The following is a 26885-nucleotide window of genomic DNA, read 5'->3' as shown; positions in this document are numbered from 1 at the left end:
ATTCTTGGCCTTGCAAACATTTTCATCTTTTGACCATTGTGCTGATTTATAAACTCAGCTCAATATACAAGACATTTCTTGCTCATTTAAAGACTTCCCTTGATGTCCAGCATTCACACTGGTGGCTCTGTAAGATTTGTGCTTTGAAGGAGGCTGGCACAAAGAATAAAGGGAGAAATTTTATTTTCGGTTTTCCTGGGTTTGTGGCAGCTTTGAAATGTGTGTCAAAGAGATTTCAAGTATCTCCTCCTGGCTTAGAGAGGTTTAAGGAGAACAGTGTGATGTTAATCAGCTTTTAGACCTTCAGGGTTTTTTGTTTGCTTAGGTACTTGCAAATCTTACCAGAGTTGCAGGTAGTGGGAGTGAGGTGAGTAGGGAATATGATAGGGCTGATTTTTTGCCATTCTACTTTCTACTGTTCACTTAATCACCTTTCCACTCTGAGATAATTGACATAAGGCCAGTTTCTTCAGATGTTTTTATTCTAAGGAAATAGTAATGAATGTATGAAACTGTTCTTGCTTTCATTAAAGCCAACAAAATAGGATTTTCTAACCAGAAATAGTGTTTTACTTGGATGAGAGATTTTCCTATCTTTTGTTAATAAATTGTGATAGAAAAACTGAGGAGGGAAGATGCTCCGAAAAAGTCGATTTATTTGTAAATTAATGGGATCTGTTTATTTTCTGAGAAAAACAGAGGAAGTTTTAGCACATAGGATTGAGATATTTCAAGAATCTATTATGGATGATTATTTCAAATGAGTTAAGAAAGGCTGACTATATGTGAACTGATAGATCCTGATTTGTATTTTGTAGACTCTTTACCAGGAGTAGCTATATTTGCTGTTCTGCTGATTTGTATTGCTAGGCAGACTTTTCTTTTCTAGGTTAGCTACAGCATTACTTATATTTAAGTAGTTAGAATAATGTATCCATTATTTGCTTCAAAAAAAAAAAAAAAAAAAGCTTTAGAGTGCTTATTCTGGGTAAAACATTTAACTCTTCTCATAAACTATATCACATGACAAAGTTTTTTAAAAGCTACCAAGCTCCAACCAGAAAAAAAAACCAACCCAAAACCCCAACATAGCTGCCTCCAAACAAACAAACATAACCCTTATCTTGTTTTTTTCCCCTCTGATTAAGGTGGATGGAAAACTAAATATTGTTCATTCTGAATTTGTCAGGAATGCTCAGTATGCAGCTGGGCATTTATATGTGAATGATGTGATTTCCTCCTCAAATAGAATTTTATCAATCTCTTTACAGATGTGTGGTACTTTCTGACCCTTTGAAAGACTCTTCCCGTTCTCAGGAATCTTGGAATGCCTTCCTGACCAAACTCAGGACATTGCTTCTCATGTCCTTTACCAAAAACTTAGGCAAGTTTGAAGATGACATGAGAACTCTGAGAGAGAAAAGGACTGAGCCAGGGTGGAGCTTCTGCGAGTATTTCATGGTGCAGGTAAGAGTCTCTTGATTTTGAAGAAAACACTTGAGTCCTAGTTTTAAAAATGGTGCTTTTTTTGTGGTTGGATTTCTGGTCCTTTTAATGTTCTGATCATTCTTTGAGGGCTGTGGCAGGAATTATGGAGACTGGTTTAAAAGCAGCATTTTTGGATCCTGTTTGCTGCAGGTTTGGGTTACCTTTCAATACAGTTAATGCAGTAATACAGTTTCCTGCTGTTAGAAAAGCAGAATCTGTACAGGCTTGTCAAAATTTTATAAACCTCAATTGAAGCAAACAAATGGCATCTAGAAAGTGTTTTAGTAGTTGATCTTGAATTTGGGGTAAATGTCCCATTACTGTGCATACACACTCAAACTCACAATTGGTGTTTAATATGAATGCTGCTGTTTACTTTGTTCAGATTGTTATCAGTATTTATAGAGGTGATGTTTAGAAAAGTGTTCATTTTGAAGTAATCCATATAGAGAGTGCCATGAATTCTATTTTTTATGTAGTTATAAATGCAATTTTGTTTTAGCTGGTTTAGAGAAAAGTAAGAACCTCTTGTTTGATAAAATTCAGTATCTTGATTCCTTTGGAATTTTCTGGTCTAGTACAATGCTGATCTCTACTCCACTGCATCCTCCTGTCTCCTTTGACTGCATGTGCTATCTTTTGCATGGGATATATCTTATTTTGAGGCCTTTTCTATTTAGCAGTTTGCCTTTGTGTACAAAAAACCCTTTTATGATGCACTGCAGTTGATGCCTTCATGGTGTAAACTGAGAGGAAATCATCAGCACTATTATGGGAGATGAGTCTTCAGCATTTATTCATTTATTTATTTAAATGCAAACTTTTTATAGATCTATGAGCAATACCTTGTAGTGAATCAGGATCTGGATACACATCAGAATTGACTGCAGAGCAGTAGGATTTAATTTTCTTTTGTGGACCTCACTGTGTTGGGAAGAAATCTGCTCCAATGGCAAGTTTTTCTTATATATATGAAATAAAAATTAGAAAAAGTAGTTCCTGGAGCTCTGTGGATGGATGAGGACTGAGGACAGGCTGTAATACCAGACATAAATAATGTCACTAACATGTTCCCTGTATTTCTCGTGTACCAAAAGGAAGAGCTGGCCTTTGTCTTTGAGATGCTGCAGCAGTTTGAGGATGCCCTGGTGCAGTATGATGAGCTGGATGCCTTGTTCTCTCAGTATGTTGTCAACTTTGGGGCAGGTGGTAAGTGTCTGAAACTGTGAAATAAATGTTGAGTGCCTGAATTCCTTCACTGTGCTGAGCAGCCCTGTGCTTTGGGCAGTCCCAGGGAGGCTGCAGCAGGCAGTTTGTGCTTTTGTTTAATGCTGTGTGCAAACACAAGTGTCCATCAGTTACAGTCTTAACAAAATTTTCTTTCTTGTCTTGTGAGGCTGAGAAGCAATTTTTAATGAAAACCTGTGTTTTGCTGTAATGGGATGATTGTTACAACCAGAGCCCTGAACTATGAAATGACACAAGTATTGATCTGGCTGAGATACAGCTGCTGTTTTTACGGCTCACTGCTAGGTTTTTCAGTAAAGAGCTTCCTGGAAAAGTGCATTCAGCATTGCTTCAAATTACACAAGATGTTTGGTAATCACTGCAAAACTTAATAGAAATAGGTGCTTAATCTGCACTACAGAAGATTTAACTTCATTTTTGAGAAAAATTACTGTGCAAGAAGTATCAAATAGCTTTAAACTGTTTTAATGAGCTAAAGCACATGCTGTTATATAACAGCTTTAATCAGATATGTTTTATGAATCTGGTGAAAATATAGTGCAGGAGTAATTGCAGTGAAATAGATTTGTGCTGACTGATCCCAATGCAATACCTAGAAGTGGGGGCACATCCATCCATGATGGCTGAGTAAGAAATATTTTAGCAAATAAATCTTGTTTGTTTTGAACTTCAGGTAGGCTTAAGAAGTTTTAGTCTTAATTGCTAAGAAATAAATTAGAAACTGGTTGCCGCTATTCTGATAACAAACATACTGTGAAGACAAAATACCTATGGGAAATGAATGTGAAATTCAGTTATCTTACCTTGCTGTGGAAGTTGTGGTGGGTTTTTGGTTTGCTTTTTAAAGCTAAGACAATAAGTCATTTATCTATGTTATAAACTTGGGAAGGACTAAGGCAGCTCACAGCCTCTGGAGGGAGGATGAAGAGGCTTTCCTAGAAAGCAGTGCTTGATTCTTGGATATTAACTTTGTTTACTTAGATGGTGCAAACTGGCTGACGTTTTTTTGCCAGCCAGTGAGGAGCTGGAATGGTTTAATTCTGAGGAAGCCAATAGACATGGAGAAGAGAGAGCTGATCCAGAACCAGGAGGCCACGCTGCTGGACCTGCGCAGTTACCTGTTCTCCCGGCAGTGCACCTTGTTAATCTTCCTGCAGAGGCCATGGGAGGTGTCCCAGAGAGCACTGGAGCTTCTTCACAACTGTGTGCAGGAGCTCAAGCTGCTGGAAGTGAGTCAGTGTCATCTGTTCCATTATGTGAATTATTTCATCCACTGATGATCTGTGGCATTCTCTGAAAAAATCCCTTCACCCAGGATTTTTCTCCTGGGAAGCTGAGAAGCCTCAGAGAAAAGGAAAACAATTCTTATCTCATTTGCTTCTCCTGTGTTTTGCTCATGTGGAATGTGTTTGGAGATTGTTTACCCACAGGTAATTGTTTCATTGGATTCTGTGTGAGTTGTTCTGACTCTTTGGCCAACTAGGGCCAAGCTGTGTTGGGACTCTGGAAAGAGTCAGGAGTTTTCATTATTATCTTTTCAGCCTTCTGTGAGTATCCTTTCTGTATTCTTTAGTATAGTTAGTATAGTATTCTTTGATACAATATAGTATCATAAAGTAATAAATTAGCCTTCTGAGTGCAGGGAGTCAGATTCATCATTCCTGCCTTTGTCAGGGCAATTCCCAGCAAATACAATCATGACCTAATGAGATCTCTCAAGTTTAGCTGCTGGTGACCTGCATTCAGTAAGGGCTGGCTGGGAGTTATCAAAATGATGCTGTAAGAACAATTGTGCTGCAGCTGATTGTGTCATCATGAGGAGATCTTTGGGAAGAAATCTGGAGACATCACATGTGGGAACCAAATCTGTTTAGTTAAAGTGTTTTAGTCTTCACCTGGAAAGTTTTTCTCTAAGCTGGTAGTTATTTGCCCGCTTCTTTCATGGATTTATTACTGATCTGTTGAACTATAACTCCATAATTTAAATTTATAGCAGTGTTGTATTGAAGGAAATAAGGCAGAGTGGTTATTATGCTGTTATGCAGGCTAATCCTCTGTAACAAAAAGAGATTATTTCTGAATATCACTTGGTGGCTTACCCATGTCCTTATCCCATGGGTGCCCTGTTAGTTTTATCTGTGCCATTATAACAGCAGCTGCTAACTTTTGCCTGTCTGACATCGTGGTAGTAAGTTCCATCTGTTCATCTGCATTTAAAAACGGCAAATCTGCTTCAGATGCTTTGCTGACACCTTCATGTTTTCTCAAACTAATGTGTAATTCCCATAGATAGTATTATTTGTGTGTATTTTGTAGTTTTTTTTTTTTTTTAATTTCCAAAGTGTAGCCTTCTAGATCTCTGAAGGCACTTCCTACAGTTCCCCTTTTGCTGCACCCCAGGTCTGTGCTGTGTCCTCAATGTTTGGAGTTTTCCTCTGCACTGTCTCTTATTTCTGCTGTTCCAGTCTTGCTGTGGTGATCCAAACTGAATGCAGTGTTCTGGCTGTGAGACAGTGACACTTTAATGTCCACAGCTTGTGCTTATCCCTGTTGTGATCCTTTTTCGTAATGCAGGCAAACCTCTTAACGTGGCTTGACACCACTGAACACACAGCAGAAGTCTAAACTGCTCTCTTCTTAGGATCTTTGTATTTCTGAAAATTCTTTAAGAATTCAGATCTTTATTATTTCTTCAAGTTCATTGTGCTCATACTTTGGACTTTCCTATCCCATTAGTCACTTAGTTTATTATGGATTTTAGGACTTTTATAGTCTTTCCAAAGGGAACATTTTTGCAGGGGTTATGAACAGGATTTTGAAACACCATTATTGTGTCTGTATTCCATGTCTTCAGTTATGCTCATCTTTATCTTAATTCTTGAAAATATTTTAGTATCAGACTCTCTTGTCTTTCTCTTTTTGTGTTCCTTTGTTTGTTTTCATCTCCATTTTTAAATTAATTGTCCATGACAGATGTCTTGTCCTTCAATGAATAAGCTTATTTTTGTGAAGGAATCTTAGAGACTAATTTGTTTTCTCCGGGTTTTAACACTTCTTTACACTTTTCATTTCAGTCTCAGTTAGAACTGATGTCTCCTTAGGAAAGTAGTAGTCTATTTCCAGAAATTTATCCTAACTGTATTTTCCTTCAGCTGAATGTTCAGACTTCTGCAATTTTTCCAAGACCTATTAGTCTTCCTTTCCTTCTCTTTCATCTTGATGAATGTATCAGATCTAGTTAATATGTTTCATGAACTAATATGTATAAATTATTCAGGAGGCAGCAAGAGTTGGGCTGTGCTTTGTGTATTCTGAGAGTAAACTCTTCTAAGAGGTTTTGCTGTGTTGTATCAAGAAAAGTACTTCAGCTGAAGTATTTTCTCATCTGATGATGGTTTATTTCCCAGTTAATTTTATCTCTTCATCTCCAGGTCTCAGTTCCTCCTGGAGCTTTGGATTGCTGGGTGTTTTTGAGTTGCTTGGAAGTCTTACAGAGAATAGAAGGCTGCTGTGATAGGGCTCAAATAGATGCAAATGTTTCCCACACAGTTGGCCTGTGGAGCTATGCCACGGAGAAGGTGAGTGAATGATGTGTTGGGGTAGTGGTATTACAATGTTGAAATAGAATATTTGTTTCCGTGGAGCAAATTTTGTGCTTTTGATTATGAAATTCAGTACTGGGCTCTGTACCTGAGTCTAGTCTAGATGAGACATCCATGTTTCAAATTCCACTTAGTCTGTTCCTATGAAGGAGATGATGTTTGAGGTTGCTGCTGCTTTCCACTGCTGAAAAACATTTTAGAAAGAAGGTAAACTCCAGAAACTATTGAAATAGTCTACTGTGGTATCTGTGGATGCTTTTGAAGACCAACATCTTTTGAAGACTCACCCTTTTGTTTGCATAGCCTGTAGAATATTTGCTCTTTATTTTAATTATAGTTTGCTCATGTTTCAGTAGACTTAATAATCCTCTAATTGAGCCCTTGAGGTCCTTGTTTTATTACAAAAGCAGGGAAATGAAATTTCACCTTGAAGAGTTATTGCTAAAACAAAATGAGGGGGGTGGAGATCAGAATAAAGGAAGCAAAAAATGTTTAAAATGGCAATTGGTGCATCAGATTCTTCCCATACTCCTTACAGTTTCTAGGGAAGATAAAGTCCAACATGAGCTGGAAATGTTATTTTCTTCCATCATTTTTCTAACACAAAGGGTAAAGGGAAGAATTTTAGGATAATGAGTAGCAGTAAGGTGGAACTGACCGAATGAAGAAATTTAGCAACTAGTGACAAAATTAAGTGGAGTTTAAAATAAATTAAAAAAAAAAAAGAAAAAGGTTAATGTCCACCCATTTTTATGTGACAAGCTGAGACCTTTATTCCTTTGCAGGCTTACCTCTGTAGTTGATGGAGTTTTCTAAGTAAATTAACCAAATGGCCAATAGATAAGAGCTTCTTTAAGACAATATTGTGGGTGTTGAGCCACCAGCTGCTGTCTAGAAGGGGTTTTATGGTAGTTAACTCTGTTAACACTTAGCTGTGCTAATCTCTTTTTCAGGAAGGTTTTCATCCAAATATAATACTTCAGGTGGATTTGCAAGCTGCCTGATCACTGTACTGCAGACTTGCCTGCTTCTCTTGATGATGCAATTTTCAAAAATACAGACACAGCTATTAGAAATAATCTTTGGTCATAACTGCTGAACATCTCAAGCTTTGTTTGTGTTTGTGTTGAAAACCAGAAGTATTTATTCAGATTAGGTGTTGTGCATGTAGGGATCTGTGTGTGTAGGCACGTTCCAATATTTGAGTCAGTAACCTTTTTGCAATTTAATTCCTTAATAAGTTACTTTGAGAATAAGAGTTAATTTTGAGATCCTATAAGGAGCATAATATGAAAGCAATGAAAATGGAACAATGCAATAGAACAAGAGGAGTTTGATATTGATTTTACAGCCTATTGAAAGCAAGCATCTGCCTTCTCTTACAGTTAAAATCTCTGGGTTACCTGTGTGGACTTGTGTCAGAGAAGGGACCCAATTCAGAAGACCTTAACAGGACTGTGGATCTGTTGGCAGGGCTGGGAGCAGAACGCCCTGAAACAGGTACTGCCAGGAGTCTGGAATTCCTTCCACAGCTGCCCTTTCCTGAAATGCATAGCATAGAAATACCTTAATAATTCAAATTTTTAAGTATCCCTACAAATACACACACACACACATAGATAGAACTTTATCTCTTGCAAGTTCTTTTAATGCCTGTTTAGTATTTCAAACCACCACTGCATCTCCTTAGTGTTGCAAGTTTAAGTTTTTCCATCAATGCTCCACTTATCAGCATTTCGGTGATTGGGCTTGAACAGCACTGGATTTGAGTTAAGGTCTTAATGCTTTCAGACAAATATTTAAAATAAAATTTTTGGAAAAAGAAATGGAGAATCCTTGATTGTGTGCAGATAGCTAACCTGCACCTGGAGCTGCAAGGTGATATTAGTTTTTAGTTTTCTCTCCGCTTTCTACTGGAGAAAAAGCAGGGAAGGGATGTGGGGGGTGCTGTTCTCAGAATGTGTTTGTAAGTAACACCTCTTGTCCTGCTTTTTTTCCAAAGCCAATGCATCACAGAGCCCTTACAAGAAACTCAAAGAGGCCTTATCATCTGTAGAAGCTTTTGAAAAACACTACTTAGTAAGTATGAGTCTTGGTTATTTATATTAGTTTTGTGTGTGTTTGCACTGTAGATTAAATAGGGCCAGAGTTTTCAAACCTGAGAAGATACATTTAAAACATAAATTTGTATTTCCATGTTTTGGTATCAAAGGTTGTTTCTTGCACACTGAATACAAGGTTGATTTGTTTAACAGCTGGAACCCTGTTGGAACCCCAAGTTTCAAATATTTGCATTAACTTTAATATTTACAGTTATGAGCTGGAGGTTATTATCTGTGGGTATGTATACTTAGATATTAAAAAAGCCAATGTCATGGCTGTCATGTTCTGCTATCCCAAACTCAGAATTAACTGACTCTTTCCCAGAAAAATAGTGATGTATGAATTCAGCTTCCTTTTAAATGGTTTGGGCTTGCATTTTGCAATGAGTATTTACATGATTAAAGTTATACTGTTGACTTTTTTTATAAAAATATATAAACTGTGGGATGTCTCTGATAATAGGCTTGTACTTGGCATAGATTGATGCACAATGAGGATTTTAATATTGTGCATCTTTATTTTCTGAAATCTCCCCATCTGAGGAGCCATTGTAATGATTTTAGTTTTTTTTATTTTGCTGGTTTTGTTTTTCAAACAGAAGATTGTTAAATAAAACAAAAAACTCCTGATTGTCACAAGAATATGTTTGATTTTTTGAGGGCTTGGTTTCACAGTTTTTGTTGGGGTTTTTTTTTTTTTTTTAGGTTCCAACCAGTTTTGCTTGGGGTTTTTTTTCCTTAAATAATTTCCCTTTAAAATTTCTCATATTTGCATATGGCTAATAAGGTTTTCTGGAGAAAACTTGAAGGAAAATGGAACACTTTTTTTGAAACATGGAAACTATGTGATACTCAATTTTACAAAGTTTTATCAAAAGAAAAAAATCTCAAAACATTTTGTCTGAAGATGTTGGGTTTCACTTTTATTCTTCATTTATTTATAGGACTAGTTGTGTGGCTGGATCACAATTAAAGTCTTGAGAGTTGCCAGCTTCTCTTACCTATTCACTTCCAGCTTGCACCTGAAGATCTCTGCTAAGCTCAGCAGTAACTTCCTAAATTTAAGAAACTGAGTGGGATCTGTAGTGTTTGCCAGAGGAATTGCCATTTCTGTTTGTGTTTATGACTGCACTTTTATGCAATGGAAATTCAGATATCAGATACACTCTAAAAGATGGTTTTCTGTGTTGTTGTCATGTAAATATGTACATTTTATGTGTAACTATATTTAATCTTGTCCTGTATTCAGTGGACAAGAATTAGTTAAAACTTACTGACACACCTAAGATAATTTATTTGCGTTTTTCTAAAAAAAATCTTCTCAGTTTGAAGCCATTCCCCTTTATCTTGTCATGATGGGATGTGTTTTTTATATTTTTACATATCTGGCCAGAGTTTATTATGGACTTTTGAAAGAATTTGGATGTTTGAACACAGTGTGTGTGTTGTAACTGCTAATTTTGTGGTAAAGGTTTGCTGCTTGCTGCTGTTATTGAAGCTTAGGGCAAGGGGAGGAAGGTGACACTTGGAAACTGTGGCTGCATTGGAGATTAAAGCCTAAAGATGAGGGATAAACTTCAATTTGGGAAGGCAAACAAAATTCCTTTAAGGCAATCTTGTGAAAATAATTATTCTGACTATAAGTTAGCATTCAGATATGGGATATGACCAGTGCAGGAGCAGTGAAGGTGACCTGTTACAAACTGCTGTGTCTTTTGTGCTCGGGGCAAATGTGACTCATTCTGGACATTTTGTTGCAGTAACTTAGTCTCTGGCTATGAGTTTGTGTGAAACAATCATACAGCTGCCAAAAATACATAAAGCTCATAATGGTTTCTTTTCTTTTCTACAGGATCTGTCCCATGCCACCATTGAAATGTACACAAATATTGGAAGAATTCGCTCAGCTAAGCTTGTGGGAAAGGACTTGGCAGAGTTTTATATGTAAATGACTCTTTAAAATGTCCTAAATACATTGCCTTTGAAAAGGTTGAATATTATCCCTGAGGAAGATGTGCTATAATTAAGCAGGAATTTTTAAAAGTATTTTTAAATGTAAACAAACCCTATTTCAGGAAAAAAACCACAAACTAGCAATCTCTTTTATCAAACCTTAATTCTCACCTCATGATTTTGTACTTTTAACTGTTCTGTGTTCTGTGGCTTGATCCTTTCTTCTTCTGGGGAGAAAAGGCTGGGAAAGATAACTGTAAACTTTGAAACAAGTCAGAGGCCTCTTTAGTAAGCAGGCTGTAGTAAATGCAGTTGTTACCTTAACTAAATATTAAACTGCATCTATCTAAAAAAGCCAGGAAACATGTCTTTGGAGAGTAATCATTCATATTTAAAGTTATCATTGCAAAATGTTTTTTTTTTTCCTCCTGTGAAACAGTGATTCGATTCCTGATTTCCAAATTTTTTTATTGTTTTTATCCCTGCTTTTGAAATCCACTGAGAAGACCTCCTGCATTTTTCAATGACATTTTTTTCTTATTATTTAGTAGAATTTGGGAGTCATAAGTGGGGTTTTTTTGAAAATACGTTGGGGCATGCCCCCCACTGATATTCACTTCAGCAGTCTGATCTCCACATTGCAACAGTTTCTCCCAAATCAACTTAAATTTTTATCAGAGGAAGTAATGTTAGCTTTAAAGACTGCCATGGAACTGCTGTGTGGTGATAAAATTTTCATTGTAGTATTCTTCTGCTTTAAAATTTTTGAGGAAGCAAATTTGTAGTTAACTGTCAGAAGCTTTGGGTGGCTTTTGTTTCATTTGTGGGAGGTTCCTTCACCTCATTTGCTCTGACTTGGTATAGATCTGCATATGGAATAATGACATTAATTGCATTTCTACTTGCTGAAGTGAATTGCAATAAGGAAGGCCCATATGTTGATCTGTTACCAGAAAATTCAAGATCATAATGGTTCACTGCACTTTGTCCTGCATTTACTTGCAGTGTTCCTCCCCCATCAGCACTTTGAGAAAAGATGCAGAGAGCTTTCCTGGCTGCAAATGTTCTTACATTGCTCTGTGCTCATTTTCTCATTTTCCAAGGAGGAAGAAAGGTCCCCAGAAGGCAGAGGTGTACCTTCAAGGAGCACTGAAAACCTACCTTGCTGAGGGCTGGGCTCTGCTGGTCACACACACAAGGAAGCAGCTGGCTGAGTGTCAGAAGCAGCTTGGCCAGATAGAAAAGTATCCTCTAAGGCAGAGCCAGAACAATGAAGACAGGAAAAATGATGCTTGGGATTATTTTTCTGACATATCTCTAACTTTTATTTAACAGTAAAGACTGCCAGACATTCTGAGTCTGAGCTGAGACACCTGAGTTATTTGATACCATAGAGTGTATTTTGGGGGTTGTTTTGTTGTGCTGATTTTTTATTAGATTGTGTTCTTTTAGAACAGGATACATTATACATGTCAGCCTCCTGTGCAAATTTATTATTAGATAAAACAATGAAAGCGTTTCTAGATTTGAGCTGCAATATTTTCAAAATATTCTCACATCACTTTTAAGCACTCCTAAATTTTTCTGCTTCAGTGCAAATGCTCATAAAGAATGTGAGCCAGTAATATTGCATTCTTAGCTAAATAGTCAAGTGATCATTTATATCACCAGCATTTAAAATTTTAAAGAATGTCTTGTGACTTAGTTGTGGTAAGTGGTGCTGTAACAGCTGGCAGATTCTCAGCCAGGTAAATTGGAATAAAATAGAATACTCAAGATTATTTAGTGCTAAATGTTGGCCAGTGGGATACAAGACACTGTGTCTTTAACTTGCACAGTGCATGAATTATTGTCAAATAATGAATTTTCTATGCTCATGAATCTTTTTCGATGAGGCAAGATTGCACTGGTTAATTATGGATCAAATTTTAATAGGTCTGCTACAGAAGTACTGAGATTCTGCAGTACTCTCAGATGATGGTAAATCTTCGATTTTTTCTTTTCTAGTGGGAAGGTGCAGAGATGTAGCAGCAGGTCTTGTCTCTAAAGCTCAGAAAAGCAGTCCTTGAATGTCTTGTTTTCAAATTTGTCATTGTTGTGGGTTTCTATCTCCTGTTTCCTTAACTTCAGTAGTTATCTCCAAACAAGCAGCCTTTTAGCTGGTGATAATCACTTAACAGAAGAGGAACGCAAAAGATTTTGCCAAGAAATACTTGATTTTACCAATCAGCAAGCAGAGAACCAAGGTGAGTCTGGGTCTTGAAACTTCATCTGCTCCAGTCTGGTTGTTCCCTAAAGGTAGATGGGGAGGTGTTTTCTGATTGGGTTTGTTATTTTGTGTATAATTTCTGAACTTGTGTTTTCCAAAACATTTATAAATGTACTCTAATAAGAATAGTCAAAGATGAATGGGTAATTAACGTTTTCATCCTGAATACTGCAAAGTCTTTGTTTTCCTTCAGTTATGTTTCTCTGCTTTAGCAGCCCATAATTTACTGTGTGTTGAGTTTTCTCAATTCCTAACCTATCTTTGTCTCTCAGTGCTGGCATCCAAGTGATGGTACATCCTGGATTTTGATGTTAGATCTGTGCCCATCCACTTGCAGTTTATTATTTTGTCCATCCTGTTTCCTCTCTTTATTCTTCATGCTGCTTCAGTAATATCTTCTTATCAGATATTAATCATAATTCAAATTGATATGGAATACTTCCTGTAGATCTGAACACTGCTTATTTTATATGCAGAAATATTTTATATGAAGAAATATGCAGAATTTTTTTCTTAATGATTTGATGTACCATAAGTAATATGTTACTTTAGACTTGGTTCTTAATTTTAGGTGCTGCCTTAGGGTTGTTTTTTGGAATGTAGAAAAGAGAATGAAACCCCCTTGCACAGCAGAGCTGCTGGCTCAAGGCACCAGCCTGATTATTAGTTTCTTAAACTTGTACAAGCTCTGGGAAGCCTGATTATTAGTTTCTTAAACTTGTGCAAGCTCTGGTCACTTAATGCTACTGTGTTCTGTATTAGTGAAATGTCAACTTCTGCTTGGACAATCTTTCTTAATTCAGTTGTTTTTAATAGCCTGGAAATGGAAATTGTAGTCTAAGTAAAACAAATTTCAGTGTCTCTTAACTCTCATGCAAGATAAAAAATTGAAAAGCAGTGATTTGCTGAGACATAATTATTGTTGAAAAGTTGTTGATCCATTCAATTCTAGGGATTAAATTTTTAAGAGAAAAATTTTGCTCGTCTCCAGCAACGCTGGAGAATAATTAAATCCCTGTTTTTGTCTTTGCAGGTCAAAAGGTTATATTGCCTATGCACTCCTTTGCCCAGCTGAAAACTCTGCATTTTGACCCTCCAAATGCTGTTGTGCACGTGGGTGGAAAGCTGTCCATCGAGTTGACTTTGCTGAGCCAAATGCCCATCCCTGTGCAGGTGGACCAGGTCGCCATCCACGTTCACTTCAGCATCGAGAAGAACAGCTACAGGAAAACGGCCGAGTGGCTCACCAAGCACAAAACTTCCAACGGTGTCATCAGCTTCCCTAGTGAAATTACAGGCTTGCCTTTGTCCAGGAACAGCCTGCCAGCCCTGGAGCTGGCTGAAATGTACGAGAGGAGCCCCTCAGATAACTCGTTGAACACGGCAGGAATCATCTGCAAGAACGCGCACATGCTGCTGCGGCGCCAGGAGAGCAGCAGCTCCCTGGACGTGCCCTCAGGGCTCACCTTGGAGGATGGGGCTCACGTCCTGAAGTGCAACAACTTGACTCTGGAACCAGGGGACAATAAAATAACCTTCAATATTCAGGTATGTTTTTGTAGCTGGGTGGTTGTAGCACTCGTGATACAGAAACTAGAAATGCTGGCTGAGGAAGAGCTTGTGCTGGGGATGGGGAGTGGTGCCTGTTGTTGTATATACAGGTATTGCTTCCTGTCACTTTTGGATCATCCATTCCCCTTGCAGCTTTCTGTTCTCCACCATCATTTCCCTTGAAAGGATGCTGTTGTGTTTATGCTAAAACATACAGGTGACTCTTCTACTTGAAATCATTTGAGTCAACCTTCCTAAACCTATTTTAAACATCTTGACTATTGCTGCCAAAAATTGAGCTGATAAATTCATATACAATATGATGTACTGCTCATGAAGTCTGCCTGTGCTGTTGAGGTTATTCAGAATAACATCTAAAAGCTTTGATGTGAATTCTTTTTCCAGCCATTCAGTGATTGTGTGGTTAAATTTGGTTGACAGCCTTTTCTCCTCTACAGAGGGTGGTAGAATAATTTTTTTCACTTGGGGGATGTGGTGAACCTACCTGCAAGAAGTTGAGATCACCTACAAGTATTTGAATTTAAAAGATTTAGAATTTAAATTGTCCCCATTAGTCATCATCTAAGATTACTAACTTATTAGTTACTAGTTATCATCTGTGGAGTAGCAGTGCAGTCATTTGAACTGCCTACTGACCTAATTTCTGAGCTTTCTCATCCTTTCAAAGGATTGGGACAGGTTAATGGGATTTGGACCAGAGGCCTTGGTGGCTGGAGATGCCATATTCTGTAAAAATTATTCACATGTTTGTTAAAGTGGATTTCAGATGAAGAGAGCTGTTAGGGACTGCACTGACCTGGCATTTGGGGTTAGTGGGATCAGGAAGCAATTTGGAATACTAGGAGAAGAGATGGATGAAAAGCTAGAGAGAGATCTGCTTTGAATTTGTCTGGTTTTGCTGTGAATCTGGTGGCCACTGGAGGATGGACAGCATTACTTTTATAAATTTGCTATTTTCCCAACCTTCCTTGCAAGAAAAGAACTTTGCATGGGATGACTGCTCAGTGTGAATCCCACAATATAATTATTTAAGGCATGATTTACCTGTCCTTAAAGGGAAAATCTGAGCACGTTATAATTTTAACAGTGTATTATTAGATAAAACAATGAAAGCTTCTCTAGATTTGAGCTGCAGTATTTACAAAATATTTGCTAAAAATTCATTATCATTGTAGTAACACAGTGTCACTTCTATTGGATTACACAGCTGGCCAGGCGATAGAAACTGCTGACAACTTGTTTTCTGGATTTTCTTAAAGTAATGCTTAATTGCACCACTTCTGCAGGAAGAGTAATGACTGTGCTTCTGTGACCCAGAGGGAGTTTGATCATTTCTCTAGACCTTGCACTGATGATTAACATTATCTATGCTGACAGCAATCTTCCAAATTTTTCCAAGCCTTAAAAGAGATCAGAAAGCTTTGTCTAAATTCTTTAGACCAATATTCCCATCCCATGCTAAGATTTAAAGTATGTGTATATTATGTATTACTTTACTCGTGTTTTTCTGGTTTTTTAGGGCTAAAATGTAGTGACTTTAATGTCAGAATGCATAATACTGAATTTCAGTCTGGATTTGCCATGTAAATAACTGCATGAGGTTTGCCTGTTGAGTTGGTACAGCTTTTCTCCATAACTTGTAGACTTATTTAATTCTACCCAGCATTGTTATTTATGCATTACGCTTGGAAAGTGGCACATGAAAAAAAGAAACATTTCCCATTCCCTAAGAGCAAATAGAATCAAGAATAAATATACTATAAGGTGTTGCAGATTTGCTTTTGTTTTTAATCTTATTGAGAAACATCCAGAATCCCATTACTCAGGGTATGGGAAGAGTTGGAAATTAAATATGTATGTGTTACTTTGTTGTAAACGTTGACTCAGGGTGTGTGGTGGGGAGTGTGTGAAATCAATAGCAGTGAAAGCTGTGCCTTAGATAAATACTGTGGGATTTTATAATTGTTTTTATGAATTAGCCAAATAAGCACAGGTGTTGTTTAGGTGCTTAAAAATGTTTTTTTATGTATGTTGCACTTTGGGGGGGAACCAACCAACAAACAAGGCAAAACACACCCCAAAGTAACAAATTGACAAAAAACTATTACATTAGTTATCCTGATTATTAGTGCTGGTTAATTATGACGTTTTCTCTTGAATCAGACAGCACTCTAGAGCTTCTGTCTTAGTGGGGCAAAAGGTGCTCCTTTGTGTAAATCTTGTCATTTACTCAGAAAACTGAGCTTTCTGAAATCTGCAATTTTAACTTACAAACCCAAAGTACCTGATAAAAATGAGATGGAAACATGCTGCTCTTTAGCAGAGGGCTTGTTCCAGGAGTATTTTCTTAAAATTAAGAAAAAAATTGAAATGTTTTTCTTCCAAGGCCAAAGAACCTGGGACATACACGCTCAGGCAGCTGTGCACTTCAGTGGGGAAGGTGCAGTTTGTCCTTCTTCACATCTACCCCATCGTGCAGTACGATGTGTACTCCCAGGAGCCCCAGCTCAAAGTGGAGCCCATGACTGGTAGGTGCAGTGGATGTGCTGAAACTGCTTTGATTCCTCTTGTGCTCCTGTGGGACTAGAGAAAGTGTTTCATGGCTTCAGTATTACTCAGTTTGCCTTACTCTGCCTTGTGAGTCCAAAATCCAACCTTGCTTTTCAAGTTACCCATCATCATGTCCTGCCAGTGATGGCCCATTCTGGACAGCGGATTCCAGTGCTTGGCTCTGGACACAGAGTGTCACTTTTGAACCCTGATTCAAGCATGCATTGTCACTGAAATATCAGGTGTGATTTGAGCTGCCACACTGACCAGAAATGAATATTTACATTTGTGATTGACTGAGCTACTTGTTGGTTGTGATCACAGGATCAGTTAGGCTGGAAAAGACCTCTGGGATTGAGTCCAGCCTATGGCCAAACACCACCTTATCACCCAGACCATGGCTCTGAGTGCCACATCCAGTCTTCCCTTTAAACACCTCCAGGGACAGTGACCACCTCCCTGGGCAGCCTGTTCCAAGGTGTATTCTCTCTTTCTGTGAAGAAATTCCTCCAAACTTAATGCTAGAGTCCCTTTGATATTTACAAGAAATAAGTAAGAAATGGGATTCTCTACTAGAGAGGATATAAACTTATTAAAAATGAACACTGAGTGCATCCATTGATTTCAGAGACAGCTGAACACTAGTTGTTGCAGTGTTTATTAAAGTTAATAGTGATTTGTTTTCAGCCTACTGAGAGTGGCAGCTGAGGAGTTAATACAAATTTTGTGCTGTCATTCCAGGTTGCAGTGTGTGGCTAAGGAAGGACAGGCATATTGGGCATAAATCAAATTAAGGACTCCTATGAAACTGATAGCTGTGATTCTGTGTGCAGACTGGCATTCTTGTGCTGATCATGTAAATACAACACGTGGGTGTGACTGGAATCACAGGTGTGAAAATACACAGCTGTCTGCAACCTGGAGAACTTTAAAAGTGTAGTAAATTCTTTGGGGTAATTGTATTTCACTGAAATCTGTCTAGAGAGCTCATCCAAGCTATCCAAGAGGCAGTGGGTTTGGGCTCTCAGGTTGAAATGTGGTTTTCCCACAAGTTGTATCTGAGCTGGGTTTAATGTGTCCCATAACAGCAAAACCCCACACTTGTAAGTTACCCCAGTGTGTGACCAACTGTGTGCTAACAGGGCTTAGAGCATTGTAACCACGTGCTGGAATGTGTTAACAATTCCTGCTCTGTCCTGCAGAGAGCCTTTTGGCTGGCATTCCCCAGAAGGTGAAGTTCACAGTGACCACTGGTCACTACAGCATGAAGAGCGGGGACACTCTGCAGCTGAGCAACGCCGATGCCATGCCCATCCTGTACCACCCCGAGAGCAAGGCTGACATCTACTCCAACACCAGGGGTAAGCAGGAACTGGAAACAATCATCTTTAAAAGGCTCACAAGTTCAGGCATCCTGAAGCTTAATACTTACAGTATTAAGAGCACTGACACTGTCAATAGTCATTATTAAGAACAATTTTAGGGATTTACAACTGAGTACTTCAGTCTCAAATTTTCACCCTCAAAGTAGTAGTATGAATTTTGAGAAACACAACTGGACAATTTTAGTTCCATTGATGAAATCCAGACAGCATGTGAAACTGGTGCGTCCAAGGTTGCTTGAAGTGGAATGACGAGGCTTAACAAGGTGCTTTCATGTCACAGACATCTTTTGTGTAAAATCCTTTCTTTAGGATTTTTCCCCTTTCTGAGAAGCTGTGGCTTCAGCAACAAAATGTAAACAATGGTTATCTGCTGCTGTGGAATGCAACAGGTGCACCTGTGATTGGTCTTCTGTAGATGTTTGGATTTACTGACCACTCACGGCAGAGCTTTTCTTGCTTTCTGCCTAGACACAAAACTTTGTTATTGATTCCTTTTCTATTCTTAGGGTAGTTAGCTTCTGAGAACTTTCTCTCTATTTCTTTTTACTATAGTTATAATGTAATATATATAATAAAATAATAAATTAAGCCTTCTGAACATGAAGTCAACATTCTTGTCTCTCTCTTCACCCTGAAAAACCCTTGCAAGCCCTGTAACACTTTCACTTTGTAGAAACTTGGTAAGTGTCTTATGATGGGCTAAAGTAGCTCTTTGCTGGTTTGAAGTTTGTTCTCCTCTCAGTTCTATCCTGAACATTAGAAGCCTTTTATTACATGGAATGTGGTGGTTAACTTCCTGCAGTTAAAGAAGGATAGAGCATTACTCCTGCAAAGTTAAATATTTAACATGTGCAGATAATAGCTGGTTTGAAGAGGATACTATGGAGTTTTTTTAACATGGTTTCTCATTGCTGTTTTTGCAAATATTGCTGAGAAGTGGTTATGGCACCACATATTTTTCTATTATTTTCTTTTTTTCCCATTCTACACATCTATAGAAAAGATCTCAGAGTCATCATTAAGGATTCAGTCTTCTGAGAAGATCACAAGCATCAGCTTGCCAGTGGCCCCTGCTTACCATGTGATTGAATTTGAGCTAGAAGTCATGTATTTGCCATCAGCCACACAATCTGCAGTGGAGAAGGAAAATACTACAAATAAAGAAAATCACAGAAAAAACAAAGAGAAGCAGAAACAGGACAACTGCATGGCTACTGTTGATCAAAAAGTAAGATGTAGTTTAACTTTTTTATTATGAAATGTATTTGATTGCAGGGGTAAACACTTCATAAAATAGAAGTTGTAAGGGGGAACTTGTTTGGAACTTATTTTCCTTTAAAAGACATATACACAAAAATCAAACAGAATGTTAGGATGTAAAGAAATTGTAAATATAAACAGAAATACACACTGTTGTTAATAAATTGTCAACTTGGCTAGTAATCTAACTTTTAGAGTTTTAACACAGTTTATAAAGCATGGAGGGTACCTGTGTCTTTGTAAAAGGAAGCATGGTGGTCTTTTAATTCCAGCTTCTGATTCATGGGAAAGATGAAGTCATGTGTGCTGCTTCAAATTAAAACAAATATACATTAAATGCATTTTTTAAAATATTTTGAGCTTGTAGTTAATATATTAAATTATTACAAAGACATTTAAATAATAGATCTTACAGCAGTTTATTTCATACTGACCTTACTAGGATAAAGTTGTCAGAGATGCCATTGGTGTCCTTTTTTTTCTTCTATTCCTCTTCATTTTTTTTATAGTCTTTAGAACTGGGTATGTCAGTTCCTAGAGGAAAAGCTGCTTTGAGATTTCATATCCCACTCACAGGCAAACAAAAATCTGTTCTTTTTTCAGATTAGATTTTACATACTGATTTTTTAAAAAATGCTTATTTCTTCCCCTCCTGGATGCATTAGATATAGACACTTGATGAGAAAAGTTTCACTTAGAAGTAGAAGAAAAGCAAAATCATTGTGCCAAAGACAATTGCAAATAAGAACTGTGTTCCCTCTTTTCCTGTAGGTGACCATTGATTGTCCTTGGTCAATTTACTCCACTATTATTGCATTAACATTCTGCATACCCTTCAATGCCAAGCATTCCTTGCTGTCAGCTGGCAAACGGTAATGTACTCATTATTTATTTATTGTTTCTTTCTTCTTACAAAGTATGGAGCTGTGTGAGGTGTCATAACTCATATTTATAGCAGGTTTTTTTAAAAATATATAAGTTGGGCTTTCACTATCTTCCCTGTGGAAGCTTGTGCATTTCCTTTCGTGTTCTTTCATGACAATAAAACAAATTTGTGGTTTTGGAAATAGGACCACAGGATGAGCCCAATTATCCTGTTTGTGTGTAGCTTGGTTTTGTTTATTGTGAAAGAGGATGTTTTGCAGCCTTGTTTTATGGACATGGACTCTTTCAATGTAACTCCTCAGTTTTTATTGAAAAAACTGTGTTGTGTATTTCAGGAAATATGTGCAAGTCTGCGTACAGAATTTGTCAGAACTCTGTTTCCAGCTTTCAGACTACAGCCTAAAAAATTCTGCTGAGTGTACAGATTTGCAGCTGGTACCTCTCAACCCTGCATCTCAACAGGTAAAACTCATTTGCTGGTTTATTCAATTTATTCATCTTATGGTTGCAGTTTGTCATTGGGTTTTAGGAAAAAAAATCAGCTAGAGACAGTTTTCCAATTAAATACAGCTGTAAACCAGTTCAGTTGCAGAACAGTTTCTTACCACAGAATTATAGAATGGTTTGGGTTGGAAGGGGATTTGAAGATGAGCAAGTTTCAATCCCCTGCCCTAGGCAGGGACACATGCCACTAGACCAGGATGCTCAGAGCCCCATCCAACCTGGCCTTGAGCACTTCCAGGGATGGGGTATCCACAAGTATCCACAAGGGCAACCTTGAAGTTTCTTTCAGCCTTGTCTGAACATATTAAATTGTTCAGTCTTGGTGCCTAGAAAAAGTGGGTAAGAACATATTAATAAATTAATTAAATTTGACTTTTGATTAAAATATTTCAAAATATGAAATTGAACTTCACTGAATGTGAAGTGTTTCCTGTTGAAACATCTGATTCTGACAGTGAAATGGGTGCTTCCTTTTAAAAATATGTGCATTGTGAAAAAGATTCACTGTTAGTCATTTTGTTCCATATTTCCCTAATGATTTATTGAGTTTGTTTCTGTAAACTGTACCAATGCCAGAACAGACAAACATATTCATGTGTGCAATTTCCTCTCCTTTCTCAGAGGAAGGAAGCAGCTAACACTCTAAACATTCTCTTTCAGGTGGTGTACAGTAAGCAATCAATATTCTTTGTATGGGAATTGAAGTGGACAAAAGAGCTTCCTCTCTCCTTGCAGTGCCTGTTTTCAGTCAGCTTTTGTCCAGCTACCTCTGAAGAACAGTCTCTTATCTTGAAGCCGTTCACTTACGAATTCCAAGTGGAAAATTTTTTTGTAAGTACTCCCCTAAGTTATAGGGTAGCATATCTTAACTGAGTATGGTTTCCTAAGAAGTGAAAAGGAAAAATCAAGAAATATATTAGAAAAAATTGGTTTATATCATGAGGTTGATACCTACTTAGAATCATTGGAATGTCAGTTTCTGAGTGACAGAGCTGTGATATGGTGAAATCACATCCTTGCCACAGAAATGTGGTAGAGCTTAAATGTGCTTAAATGTGTTCCATTTTTTACTGTTCTCACCTTCCTGGGTTGGTGCCATGGAGATTGTCTGCAGCTTACTGAGCTGCTTTTTCCCTGCTGGCTTAAGATTGTGCTCTCCGAAGCAAATTGCAATTTCCAAAATATCTTTGCTATTGAAAGCATCTGAGTAGTTTTTTACAGTGCTTGAGATGAGCTCCTCTAATGAAATATTTAGGGTTTTCTAGGCCATTATCTGAAATATTCTTCTTCCCCTTTATGGACAAACATTGTATTCCTTTGATCAGCCAGGAAGCTCATAGGCTAGGTAGAATTCCTTTAATAGGAAGTTTTATTAACATTATTGAATCTCATCTCTAAACTCAGTGTTCCCCTTTGTGATGCTTGGGTAAAAAGCAACATCATGAGAAGACTCTTATTTTTTAAATCCTTCTGTCTGTTTTCATTGTTTCTACCTGCTTGTTGCAAACTGGCATTGAGCAACATTTCAGGTGTTTGTTTGCCTAGTGCCATGTAACAAGCATTTTTGGCACCTCTATCAGCATCTTTCTGGAGTTTTTAAACACAACTTCCTGTGTGAAACAGTGGGGGTTTTCTGGTAGCAATTTAATTTTGTAGGAATTAAAAATCACTTCTTTGATGTGGGCACTGTTATTGCAGGGATTATGGCAGGAGGAGGGATGAAGTAGTTCTGTATTACTCAGAATCTGAGTGATGTGTCTGTAAAGGGAGGAACTAAGAAACTGATAAAATTTGTTTAAATAGTAAGATTGGTGTCCATTTAGGAGCATTGAAAGGCTGTGTTAAAGTATAGAAGTGAAGGAAAAAATAATATTTTCACTGCTGGTGTCAAAAATAGGTTGAATCAAGTTTGATTTGTTCTACTGGAAGATGTCCCTGCCCATGGGTTGGACCCAGATGATCTTTAAGGTCCCTACTACTGCACAGCATTCCAGGATTCCATGTTCTATGATTTTATCAAACTGAGCAAGACAATGAAGTGAACATTACTTATAAGTGATTCTTGCATTAAGAAGATTTAACAGGATGTGTCTGTTATGTGTAAAGTTGGTACTGTACCCATTGTCCAGTTCAATTTAAACACAAATAAAAGCCCTTTTTCCTTGATAACAGCACTGTTTTCTTCCTGACAGACACTGTACCATGTGAAAACTGAAATCTTCCCACCCCTGGATGCAGAGTACTGTAAAACAGGCTCACTCTGCTCCTTAGAGGTGTCCATCACCCGGCTTGTTGAGCTCTCTGAGGTTGACAGAGATGAAGCATTAACAGAATCAGATGGATATTGCACAACAAAACTTATGTATGAAGGTAAGACTATTTTTCTTAAGCATTTTAATAAATTTCCCCCTAATTTTTTCTTGACAGTGACATTTGCCAGACTTGCTGTGGCATAAATTCCTTTATTGTGGATACAGCTGCTTAGTAAAGCAGTTTTCATTTTGCAAGACTGGGAATATTTTATTTTCCCCTCATTAATCTGCCTTCCAGTGGAGTAGAAATGTTCTTCAGACTGGATGGATACATGCTTGAGGCCCAACTATGGTCCTCTCTGTGTAGGGCTGTTTTCTTACACATAAAAGCTGGCGGGCTTTTAGATGTTGCTAAAATGCAGATTTTCAAAGTGCTCTAAAACTATCCTGAGGCTTCTCCATTTTTCACAGAAGAACTTTAGTGTTTTCTCTTTATTCTTGCAGTTGTTGACAACAGCAGTAACTGGGCAGTCTGTGGAAAAAGCTCTGGAGTGATTTCTATGCCTGTAGCACCTCGAGCAACTCACAAAGTGCAGATGGAAGTGATGCCACTGTTTGCTGGGCATTTGCCTTTCCCTGATGTCAGATTGTTTAAATACCTCCCTCACCATTCTGCTCACTCCATGCAGCTTGATGCTGGTAAGGCCATTTTGACCATGTGGCTATTTACAGAAATTACTCTGCTTTTCCTGTGTTCTTGTAAAGAGAAAAGCAAAGCAAGAACTACACTGACAATATATGGACCAGGTACTCACAGGTGTCTTTGCTACCTTCACTCACAGTCCTAAATTCAAACTTGCTCTAAGGGGAACTTTGAATTTGGGTTCCCACCTAAATCTCTGAGGAGGAATAATAAATGCATTGTTCTCTTATGATTCCTTTAAAGATTAGTATGCAAATCAGTTGTCACTGGAGTTATAATCAAGTGAAAACTGTTTGATAATCCTCTAATTCTGCAGTTCCATTTTCTCTAAATTGTGTGTGTCTTCATTAGCTTTGAGATTTTTTCCCTGTTTTCAAGGGATTGAATGTGAAATAAAAGAACTGCTGAAAATGTGGGCCATTCAGTTAGATGCAGAGTTGAAATTACCACAGTCATGTAGAGTATTTATCTGTACTGAGTGAAAATTCACTCATAGAAGCAACGTAACTTTTTGTCAATAGAGCAGTCAGTGTGCATCCTTCTAGCTTGTGGGAGGTCATGCCATTGAAATCTTGAATACTGAAATTCTAAACCAGTATAATTCACTCTGTTACATCTGGAGCTGGCCAAAAGTGTGCACAGACTCAGCAGAGATGATCAATAACTCTGAACATGTGTTAAGCTGACTGTCAGAGCTCTGAAATGACCTTTTAGACTTAATTGGTAGAATAAAACCCTATTTTTCCTTTTGTTTTCAAACAGATAGCTGGATTGAAAATGATAACCTTTCTGTGGACAAGAATGTGGACGAGCAGGCTGACAGCAGCAGCATCAGGAGCAGGGGCAGCCTGCACTCCACAGCCAGCGGGGAGCACAAGGGGCTGCCCATGCCCCGGCTCCAGCCCTTCTCCCCGGGCCAGGTCTTCAACAGCAGCACAGGGATGCAAATCCTGGTCATTCCCAGCAAGGACGACCACGTTCTGGAGGTGAACGTCACGTGACAGCTCGGAGTGACACCAGGAACCCCTTAGGAACTGGATCTGAAAGCACTTTATGGGATAATGACCTGCTCAGTCCTCATTGCAACATTAACTCCAGGCGTGTACTGGCCGTGGAAGCAGCAGACAGTTGTATCAATTTCAATGTACAGTGAGCCTTGTGTCAGCTAGTTTATATTGCCACTTTAGTATGTTTCGTGTCAGCTGTTGGGTTTTCTTCCTGCAGTCACATCCCTGCATCACAACAACCAACACAGGGCAACAAAAAGCAAAAAACTCCAAATCTTTGGACCACTTCTTTATTTTTGTTGGGCAGCTGAGAGATTTGTTTCATGCTTCCTACGTATTTTAGAATGTAGAGTTGGATGATGTAATTATCCAAATCTTGAATTTTTATGTAATAATTTACAGGCTTTTCCACACATGTGCCAGAAACATAACAGAGCATACAACAACACATTCACTGGTGTAACAGTTGCTTTTCTGGGTTGCTTTTATTTTGTTTGTTTGATCATTGTTAATTCCTGCCATTGCAATTTTATATTAAACTTCCATCATTTGCATACTTAGATGCATGGAAGAGCTACTGCTATAAACAATCTTAACTGAACAAAATTCCTTAATTTTCTGAGGCTTTCTCCTTCACAGAGTAGACACTGTGATGTCACATATATTATTTTTTTTTTTTGGGTGGGCTTTGGGTTATCCTCTTGCATATTTCTTACCAAAGAAAGATATTGATAGGATTTAATAATAAATTATTTGGCTTATTGAGTTCCCAGATTAATTTCTTTTATTACCATTTCCAAGTGGCTTGGTTTGCTGCTCCAATTTTGAAGTTGGGGCAAAAATTTCACTATGATGTGATACTTGAACAGTCAACCTTTCATCATAAAGGCTTAGTGTAATTATTACTGATTAGAGGCCAGACTTGTGCATTCATGATGAAAGAAGGAGGTTGGTTTGATACAGGAAAGCTTGCAGATGTAGAATAATCGTGAAGCAAAGTTAAAACATGTAACTTAAAGAATTTCATTATTTATATCTGAAATGTAAATACAAAAAATGTAAAAAAAAAAAAAAGTGTAATTTTTGTGAATGTTGCAAATTCACCTGTGACTGGAAAAATTACAACTTCTTCTGATGTCCTGCTTCTGATATTGAAACTTGTGCATTTAATGTGAGAATGACCTTTTCTACTTGCAGATCTATAATGGTGCGTTGTCAACAGACTCCACAGAGGAAACAGTCCCATGGCAAACTTGTCAGCAAAACTGAAGTGAGGAGCTGCTCATTAGACAAACTCATTATTTGCTTTTCTTCTGCTAAATTACAAAGGGGAAATAAAAAACAAACCCTCTTTGCAAAAAGAATCACAAATAAGTTGAAAAATGAATAGGCACCCTGCACTGGTCTAAACATTTTACTTTAATTTTATTTTTTATTTAAAAATTCTAATTAGATGTATAAAGTAGACCTGCTAGCTGAAAATGTTCTTATTATGCATCTTCTTTCTGTGAAGGAATGCCCTTTCTCTGTGGAAATCATACCATTTTATTCTGGATAAAACCCAAAGCATCATTTAGTGTGAATGACTGCTGGGATTCTCTGACTGGAAAAGGTAACAAGTTAGTGACTTTGACACTGCAGGTATTATTAATTCCATTTTCATGGTTTGCTATTAAATCATTTTTCACATTGTTCTGTAATATACTGTTAGATCAAACACATTGTACTAAGATTGTTTAATGAAATTGTAAGCGTTACAGTTCTAAATATACATGTTTTAAAAAGAAATCACTTTCTCTGCTCTGTGAGTTCTGTTTGGTCTGGAGGAGTGATTGCTTCATCTGTTTTAACCAAAACTGCTTTTGTCTGAAAAAATCAGATTTATTACCTGGTGTGCAATTACACACTCGAGAGAGACATTGAGTATTTATTTATTTCAGAGTTGCACAAACCTGGAGCCTCCACAGTATTCCACAAATCCAGCACACCCCTCCAGACTTTTCCTGCTGTTATTTATACACAGAAATTCAGTGTTGGCAACTTCCAAAGTACAGCCCCTCTATTATGAGTGGTTAATAATTTTCACACAAATTGTGTAATCCCAG

The 26885-nt window shown here is 37.7% G+C and overlaps 1 protein-coding gene across 3 annotated transcripts in view; it reads left to right on the top strand.

Moving 5' to 3' along the window:
• Positions 1-26568, top strand: part of TRAPPC10 (trafficking protein particle complex subunit 10) — a 38017-nt gene extending 11449 nt beyond the window's left edge. For all 3 annotated transcript variants that reach the window (XM_059493677.1, XM_059493680.1, XM_059493678.1), the window contains exons 5-23: positions 1272-1467; positions 2586-2697; positions 3718-3965; positions 6168-6314; positions 7724-7838; positions 8341-8417; positions 10293-10384; positions 11497-11637; positions 12527-12639; positions 13696-14210; positions 16621-16762; positions 17987-18145; positions 19168-19397; positions 20201-20301; positions 20650-20776; positions 21479-21649; positions 23011-23188; positions 23575-23769; positions 24536-26568. In XM_059493677.1, coding sequence (XP_059349660.1) covers positions 1272-1467; positions 2586-2697; positions 3718-3965; positions 6168-6314; positions 7724-7838; positions 8341-8417; positions 10293-10384; positions 11497-11637; positions 12527-12639; positions 13696-14210; positions 16621-16762; positions 17987-18145; positions 19168-19397; positions 20201-20301; positions 20650-20776; positions 21479-21649; positions 23011-23188; positions 23575-23769; positions 24536-24774 — 3298 coding nt within the window. In that variant the 3' untranslated portion in view covers positions 24775-26568. The remainder of the gene's footprint in view (positions 1-1271; positions 1468-2585; positions 2698-3717; positions 3966-6167; positions 6315-7723; positions 7839-8340; positions 8418-10292; positions 10385-11496; positions 11638-12526; positions 12640-13695; positions 14211-16620; positions 16763-17986; positions 18146-19167; positions 19398-20200; positions 20302-20649; positions 20777-21478; positions 21650-23010; positions 23189-23574; positions 23770-24535) is intronic.
• Positions 26569-26885: the final 317 nt, after the last annotated feature.

Source organism: Ammospiza nelsoni, chromosome 2 (assembly GCF_027579445.1).
Source record: "Ammospiza nelsoni isolate bAmmNel1 chromosome 2, bAmmNel1.pri, whole genome shotgun sequence".
Classification (NCBI taxonomy): Eukaryota; Metazoa; Chordata; class Aves; order Passeriformes; family Passerellidae; genus Ammospiza; species Ammospiza nelsoni.
This window is presented reverse-complemented; position numbering and strand designations above follow the sequence as displayed.